An 8,606-nucleotide genomic window follows, 5' to 3' on the forward strand; every position below is an offset into this window, starting at 1 on the left:
CTTTCCCACCACTGAGACAGCCCCAAACTCCAAACACCCAGCACCTCCCTCCAAACACCCAGACCTTCCCCAAACACTCAGCACCTCCCTCCAAACACCCAGCACCTCCCTCCAAACACTCAGCACCTCCCTCCAAACACCCAGCACCTCCCTTCAAACAGACACAGCACTCTCCTCTGCCTGGTGCACCGTTTCCTCAGATTGAGCCTGAATGCTGCTGCACACAGCGCTGCTTAAAGCAAGCAGCATAACCAGCCCACACGGACACGGCAAGCCTGGGAGCATGAGAGGAAAGCACTGCCAAGCCATGGAGCTGCCATCCAAATACTCTTTTTAAAATGATCGGATCTATAATTTATATAGTATAACATACTGAAAAAATCACACTAAACTGTTATTAAACAAATGAATTACAACAAAATAAAATGACAATAAAATCCTTTTTTCTGCAGACTTCTGTAATACATAAAAAGATAACTCGATACCTCGACACAGTGCACAATGGCCATTCAGTATGTAACATGCTAGACATGGAGAGTGGATGCCCTCTGGTCTGTGGCATGCATCCCAGCTGGTGTAAAGTTCAGAACCCTCCGCTCATTTAACCCCAGAGCACTGATACCTCTGCCAATATCTGACAGCTCATACTGAGTGCTCTGCTATGGACACCTCATAATATGTGATACAACCATGTGTGAATAATTTATGTTATATTAACATCACGCCAAGAGGAGAGACGTGAACGGACAGACCAGTCTCTAGGTGCATAGTTACACTGGGTTTTAGGTGTACGTGAAAAATCTTCCTCATACTGTACGTTACAGGGTTCACACATTCTCCATGAGTCTGCCAGTTGTCTAGGTTTGATGGATTAAAATAAGCAGCAATCGGTCAGAAAATCTGAAGTTTTATCAAATACATTCTGCAAAGATTTAGAAGCAATGAAATTAATAATAGTAATACTGTCTGCAGCCAACTCCACCTGTGTATTATACCTTTGAAAAACAAATAAATTGGGAAGGGTCTGCTGAAATCTTTTATTGGTGTTGGGTTGTAGTGAATATTTTTCATCTGTTGAAAAGGAAACTCCGAGTTATTTAATACTCCTGTCTACCTTACAGAAGTCTTTTTAGATCCAAATAACTCTGAATATACAAGCAATCCTAAACTTTTTTTCATATGTTGCATGTGTATGTTAATGATATACAATTTGTATGTGAGCAGTACAGTGAAATACAAACACAATAATGGAGAAAGGGGGTGTCCTGTCAATGTACACGATTCTCAATGTCTTTGTCTCCAACTCTTATTTGTAAAAATAGTAAATACCAATGTATTCATGTTATTATTTTCTTCACTGATACCAATTGCATTGTTACCATTGTTACGATTGCTACCAACCGCAGTGGTACTCTATATCAAAATTCACCCCCTTTAACACAACCACATCATTCTCCACTACAGTTGAGAAGACTGTGATTAAAGAACTATGTTCAGAATGCTGATAGCACCCTCTGTAGGACAACTGGGTAAATTCCTCCGACATCCTTTAGCTACTCCAATGTCAAATGGCAAGAGTTTACTTCATCACCTGAGAGAATATTCTTCCAAACATTATATTACCTTCTTCAGTGAGTCAGGACTTCGCCTCTCCAGAGACGCCTTACAGAGAACAGTTGAGCCTCAAACAATCTTTTTTATTGCACTGTGACAATTAGAAATACCGAAAACAGCTATGAGTATTAGCTAGCAAGATAGGTTGTTGATGTTTGCCTATTTTTCCACTGTGTGGTTTCTTTCTTTCTCTTTCTTTCTTTCTTTCTTTCGGGTGGAAAGTGACATGGATACACTGTTAGATGCACATACATAAGCAGATTTTTAAAACGTTAGAACACCATTAATACAGGCCTGTGTTGTATGAAAAAATAAAAATGTAATCATTGTAATATAGCAAGGACTTTATCTTCCATGCATCTGTGATCACAGCTACCACAACTGGTCATAAGTTATTGTATATGGTCTGATAAAAAATGGTCTTATGAAAAAAACCTCTGGATAATATGGGGGATCACAAAACACAGGGGTCTCCAGTCTGACAGAACTGGAGCCAGATTTACCAGTGTCATCATCAAAGGGCCACAGTAAAAGGGACTTCAAAATGTTTATACCTATATCATTTATTACATTGATACCTATCAATTGTTTTGTTATCCATCCTTGCCTTTATGTCTATGTGAAGAGTAAGGTGATAGCATGTTTTTTTTTGTTTGTTTTTTTTTTTTTTGTTTGCTATGAATATAGTTTCACAAGAGTTTTATGCTTCTGCTGAAATGGCAGGAATAACGTGAATACTCCCTTCCCTAGTATATCTATACTGTAACAGCACTTTACATATTTCACACACCCAACTATAACATTTTTAATCATATCAAAGCACATTGATTACGGGCTGGATGAACAGAAGTTTCTCTTTCAGCTATAGTAAGGGTAACTCAAGGAGGTCTCTTTACTTATCGCTAAAATTGCTCTTTAGTCACAGCTGTGACAGAAAGCTCTTTTGTTACAGCAAAAAGAGAAACCCCTTTGATCATAACAGTAATTCAGTCCATAATCGAGGTGCTTTTCTTCACATTTACCTCAGGGGCCATGCAAAATGCTCCGAAAGGCCGCCGGAGCGCCAGATGCAGCTTGACCTATGAACCATCCTGTTCATAACACTGTGTAAATCGCCGATCCATATATTATACAGATTGTAGAATCTGCAGAGTGTTTCTAAAAAACAAGGTTGCAGACAGGTTTATAGTTTGCCACTGTCCGAAGACGGGGGACTTATGGGAAATTGCTTTTTTCTGTGAATCAAAGTCACTGAAAATTTCACTTATGGAACTATAATACCCACAATCCAATGGTAAGCAACTGCGCTTGCTCAGTATGGCATAGGGGGCAGACACGTCCGTGTGATCCGTCAGTTCGCGTACTGTGACATAGTTCATGTATGTTTATGTTGCAATAATGTAGCTAGATGTAAAAAAAAAAAAAGAAGAAAAAAAAACCTTCCCACACCCTAATGACACGTGTGTCTCTAATCCGTCCTTTTGGCTGTGGGCGAACGGCCGCCAGCAGTTTTCGAGTGTGGGAGCAGTGGACTTGAATTTCTTTTTAGCTTGTATTCCGGCTTGCAGGCTGTGGCTAGCTAAGGTTCGTTAGCTAGCTAGCTCACTTGCTATATGATCCTGCGAAGGTTAATTTTGAACCAGCGCCTCTAGCTCGTCAGTTGATCTGCACACCTGCGATTTGTCAAACTCTTAAATGGACAGACGGGTGAAGACCAAAGGAAATTGTTAAACAACACAGTACTTTGCAGGGGGAAAAAGAGGCAACAAAGATGTGGCAAAGCGTTGGTCTGACGGTGTTTGTCATCTTGGCTACCCTCGTATGCGTTTTTCTCTTCATGCTGTTTGGTAAGTCGCACTAGGCTAGGTAGTTTTTAAAATGCACAGTACGACTATGTGACGTCTGTGAGGTCTGTCGCTGGCAACTGCACAGCAAACAAGATAGCTAGTTATGTTGCTAATCTGGATCTGTTTGTTAAAAATCTGTTAGTCTTTACATGACAGCGTATAAAACTCCTAGCTTCCACTTCTGCCAAGTTCAAGAGACTGCTGACACATCTGTTTGGTCAGAAATGACGATATGATATTGACACAGTCTGTCTAGGTAGGGTATTGGTAGTGTGCTGCGACGTAGAGCACCCTATTTTTACACAATAGACACTAGTATGTAATAGCGAACTAAATATTATCATTGCCCAGTGGAAATCGTCTGGTTGCGTGTACAACCCATTATTTATTCGTGCTCTGTCTGTAATTGCATAATAGCTTCGTATTGTACAGTATTATTCAGCTATCAAAGATCCTATACAAATGATGACGGAATATTTTACATTTAACGTTATGCCTGCATCGTTTATCTGAAAGTTCCTTTACCGGAACTCTGTGTTTAAGCGATTTTTGAGAGAGACAGGATCTCCTCAGCAGAGGTAGGAAGGGCTGCGTCCAGCGCAGTGTTCCAAATATGAATGTCCTCTCACTGCTCACGTCATATACCTCCTGTGGCGTCAACAGCCAAATGCATTTCCCTTCTTATCAGGCCTGGTGGATTTCGGTTAGGCAGCAGAAATTTTGACTGAATTTTGAGATTTCGTACGATTTAAAAGCCAGTTGACATATGTGCGCCTTTCTCTAAAATCATATTAACTTGACAAAAATGTTAGCCCAACAACAGAAGGTTAAGGCTTAAGGTTAAGGTCTGACGTCACTTTCATTTTTGATTTTGAAAGCGGGCTGGTAACCTTCCTCCTCATGTTACAAACGTCTGCACACCTCACGTGAGTGATGCGGGAAACCAGTGCCCCCGACGCTTTCAGTACAGTGCATCGTATTTAATTGAATTAAATTAATCCGATTCTGCTGGCTTGTCTGGTTTTTGTTTTGTCCTTTGATTAATTTTAGCTAATCTGGTTGTGCTGCTTCATCTTCCGCTCCTAGTGGAAAATTTCCAGCGCATAGTCAGGGCTTTCAGAAGCCGCATAAAAACCACTGCCAGTACCAAAGGTGATAACACCATGTACTTTGCATTATCTCCAAAGAATTCTTCTAGCCACACGGAGAGCTTACTTGTATAGAGGCTTTTGCAAATGTCTGCTTTGATAAAGAATTAAACAGAATTGGATTTAAAGGCTGTCATGCTTTATTTTATGAATCTGAAAATGTGTAATTTCCAGAATCTTTGTTTTTTTTTTTGTCTCATCAACTCTCTTCTCAGGGTGTATGTCAGCAATTGTAAAATTGTGGTTGTTCTCTCCTTTTTTAAGAGCCACAGTAGTGATGACTTTGCGTATTGTTATTTGTATTAGAGGTTATGTACTATTGTATTGTCTAGTTGTCAGTTATTGCTTGTGTTGCAGAGTGTCTGGGCATATAATGGGCCTACAACAATGTCCCCCGTTAGCTCATGTCTCTTCCTGTCTGTCTGCAGGCTGGTATGTGGTCTGGCAGCTCTTTCTCTCCAAGTTTAAGTTCCTGAGGGAGCTGGTGGGTGACAGCGGGTCTCAGCGAGGCGACACGGAGCCGTCCCAGTCTGAGACTGAGCGCAGTTCTGCCTCGAACCCTCGCCAGCGGACCAAGACCCCCCGCCAGAGGGTAGTCTCACCAGAGGTGGCCACATAAACCTCTCTGCCTGCCCGCCCGTCTCTCCACACAGATTAGCAGAGCTGCTGACGTTGATGTGAAAGGCCATGTGATGTGAAAGTACTCCTGCCCCCCCCCCCCCTTCCCCCACAACCACCACATCCTCGTGCCAGTAGTATTTTAGACACACTTACCTGTGCAGCAGTGTTCCTGGGTACACCTCCCCTCTCCCCCATTCTCCCCTTTTCTCTGGTTAACCCCACAATATGTGCCACTCCTATTGGCTACTGACCTCTAGCCACCTAAGAGACGGTTGGTGGTCCTCTTACACAATGATGTTTGTGTGCGTGTGTGCGTGTGTGTGTGTGTGTGCGCGTGTAACCTAGCTTAACTAGAAAAGAAAGCTAACCGTGCTCTTAGACTGATCAGCTGACATTTACTTTCAGAGGCAAAGGAAAACTCTATAAAAAGAAACAGTTCTAACTGACAACCGAAGTTCCTCAGTCACTTTAATTTTACACGTTTATTTTTTACTTAGTGTAACTCTGTGAGGCTGTCTTGGTTCCTCATGTGGAAAGAAAGAACTCGCGCTGTTCTGTCCCCCTCCCGGTCAGAGAAAGTGTGGAAAGAACGGTTTGCTCTCTGTAAACGAAAAAGGCCTAAAATCACCGTCCAGAGACCCACCTGTGACGTCATTCATTCCTCACTGTGACCTCCTGACCTCCAGAGACTGGCGCATGCTGTGGCGATGATGTCACGAGAGTGCGGCTAGAGTGAGGCGGTGACGCGCGGTGTACCTGGCCGCCGTTTCTCGGATCCTCTGTAGTTTTTTTTTTTTTGCTCTGTTATGGAGCACAGCCACGCTGGGGCTGGGACTTATTTTGGATCATTACACTTCCTCTGATCAGCAGTGACTTTCACATGTGGCGGTTTTAATTCATTTTTGTTTGTTTGTTTTTGTTTTTATGCAAGAGCTGTAATTGACTATCATAATAAACATTTGTTTTAAAAAAATGGATCTTGCATGCAACTTTTTAATGCACTTTTAATTTGTAATGCCTTTTTAATTTCCTCTCACTGCTTACTGTAGTATCATAAGCATCTGTTTCTTGGTCCCACCCTGGTATAAACAGAATATCTCAGGCTCCGGTGTGTTTCATTTTGCAGTACCCTTTTCCACTGCAGAGCTGGAACCAGGCTGACACACTATTGCCCTTTTCTAATGCAGAAATGGAAAGAGATTTGTACACTATTGCATTTTCTCTGTAGAGCAAGAATGTGTTACGCATGGTTTAGTGAGTCCTGTCGCTACAGTGGAGAAGGGATACAAAATACATGGGTGCTTAGATTAAGGTCATAGCTAAACCACATTTAAGTTGAGTTTAAAATTGGAGTTACATTGCAGTATAGTCATGTTAATGACTATACTGCAATGTAGGCTGAGGTCGTGATTCAGCTGAGCTGCAGTGTGTTTGGCCTTAGCTATGGCTAACAAATTTGGGTATTCACAAAAAATAGGTTTTGCATTTGCTAAAAGTAATAAACATTATTGAAAAAAAAAATGACTGAAGAAATTATCAAATCTGGGGCTCACAATATGGTGGGCAAAGTGCTGTTTTCAAGTGACGTCCTCCTGAACCAGGAAAACTGCCTGCTGCTGATTATTTGACGCGTGACAGTGCTAAACCATGCCTGACCAGAAGGTGGCACTGTTGCGTCTACATTGGGCTGACGCTACGAAGTTCACTGTATTTTTAAACAGCCAGCCCGCACTAAATTACTTCCTCTCAAGTTATGAGCTGCGGTGATATCGATTCCATCAGCTGCATTACAGGCAACGAATCGTTGGCATTTCCAAATGCAGGCCGCTTTTGCAGCACGGGCAGGCAGGCCTTTGGTGATCTGGCTCTGTAGTGAATGCCTGTGAAGGAATGCAGGCAGACAGGAGTGGGCAGCACTTTAAACGGACACTACTTGCAGCAGAGCGGTGGCTAGGCAAAGGACCCAAAGCAACTGTGTGCAGCCGTGAGGATTTATGGCAGAAAAAAAAGCCCCTTCCAAAACAGACTCTGGAGCTGCATGGCCTTCAGATGCCTGACAGGAAATGACTGTGGTAAGCCAAGGAAATGACATCAGCTCTCTGCTGCTCTCCATGCTGGTAATAGAGCTGAACCCCTATTCTGAGCTGCCTCTCCACCCCGGGAGATTTGCATTATGGGAAGGAGATCTTAAGACGTGATTCAAGTCCCCAGCCACGTTTGACTGGCCACATCACCATTTCCATGGTATTAATTTTGTCCAGGTCAAAGTACCTGGTGCCAGGCAAGACAACAACCCATGACCAACTGGTTTTAAGTACAATCCATTGATCACTACTGCCATCCCTCACTATAGACATCATCCCCTCCTGAACGACAGGCTATTAATAGAGGCTTATCCAAATACACCCAACCCCCCCTACTCCCACCACACACCCTCAACTCCCACAGCCTGATAATAAAGTAGCCTTACCCCAACACCCCACCCCAGACAAACACATGGAGATGTCTGACTCTGTTAATATAGCAACCAAACTTAAGCACCCCTCCCTCCCCCCCGATGCAGGCACACAGAGAATTTTTTTCCTCTTTTGTTGAGAGCCACAGGAGAGTCTAGCCTTCCCTTTAAAACAGGACATCCATCACCGATGAGTCTGCCCCCAGAACTCAGATTTACAGCCCAGTTTTGGCTTCTCGGTCCCCACGGCCAGGAGGGCGGGGGGGAGTGGGGGTGCGGGGTCGGGGGGGGGGGTGTTGTGGATATAAACCGTTCGCTTCTGTGGGCACCAGCAGCCACAAGGCTGGCTTTGAATCACGCACCTCCGAGCCATTCCTTTTTGAGGCCGTGCTTGGGCGGATGTGCCGGGCTGGGGAACGGGGCAAGGCGGGGCCGCGGTGAGGTGGGGGGGGGTTGCCGCGGGGTCCCGCCTTTGCCCTGGCAGCGCTCGGCTTTCCTTGGCTTCCCTTCTGCAGGCCTGTTTTTCCGCTTGGCAGAATCGGATTTCCATCCCTGGTCTGCAGAATGAGAGATTCAAAAAGAAAAAAAAAAAAAAAGAAAAGCGGAGAGAGAAACACGAGCTCCGTATCGTGCTGTTAACCCCTCCCTCACCTACCCAATGCCCAAATCCTGCAAGGTGTGGGAGATGAGTAAATGCAGAAAAAAAACGCAGAAATAACATTTTTTCCAACACGAGAGACTTCCGAGAGAATGTTACATGACTGAGGCACTAGCTGATACCCCCCGCATCTCCCAGCCTGGTACTCACCAGTGTGATTCCTGCAAATTCTCTGCATAGCTGTGTAATTGGTTCAGTCTGTGCAGCATGCTGTCATGCTGGTGTTGAAGCATTGTTATTAAAATGTGAATTATGGGTGTATA

At 43.7% G+C, this 8,606-nt stretch overlaps 2 protein-coding genes across 2 annotated transcripts in view; both read left to right on the forward strand.

Annotated features, from left to right (window-relative positions):
• Positions 1-205, forward strand: part of LOC118769125 (1-phosphatidylinositol phosphodiesterase-like) — a 3,358-nt gene extending 3,153 nt beyond the window's left edge. The window contains exon 3 of the mRNA XM_036516143.1: positions 201-205. Coding sequence (XP_036372036.1) covers positions 201-205 — 5 coding nt within the window. The remainder of the gene's footprint in view (positions 1-200) is intronic.
• Positions 206-2,946: 2,741 nt separating this feature from the next.
• On the forward strand, positions 2,947-6,114 carry smim13 (small integral membrane protein 13). The gene is made up of 2 exons (XM_036515913.1): positions 2,947-3,461; positions 5,038-6,114. Exons 1-2 carry the CDS (start codon positions 3,386-3,388, stop codon positions 5,226-5,228), a joined length of 267 nt encoding a protein of 88 aa, XP_036371806.1. The 5' UTR covers positions 2,947-3,385; the 3' UTR covers positions 5,229-6,114.
• Positions 6,115-8,606: the final 2,492 nt, after the last annotated feature.

Source organism: Megalops cyprinoides, chromosome 21 (assembly GCF_013368585.1).
Source record: "Megalops cyprinoides isolate fMegCyp1 chromosome 21, fMegCyp1.pri, whole genome shotgun sequence".
In the NCBI taxonomy this organism is placed as follows: Eukaryota; Metazoa; Chordata; class Actinopteri; order Elopiformes; family Megalopidae; genus Megalops; species Megalops cyprinoides.

Excerpts from the sequence above, each read along its gene's own strand:
- smim13 (XM_036515913.1), top strand. The coding sequence starts at position 3,386 with ATGTGGCAAAGCGTTGGTCTGACGGTGTTTGTCATCTTGGCTACCCTC. Across the intron at positions 3,462-5,037 it reads TTTTCTCTTCATGCTGTTTG|GCTGGTATGTGGTCTGGCAG; the intron begins GTAAGTCGCACT and ends GTCTGTCTGCAG.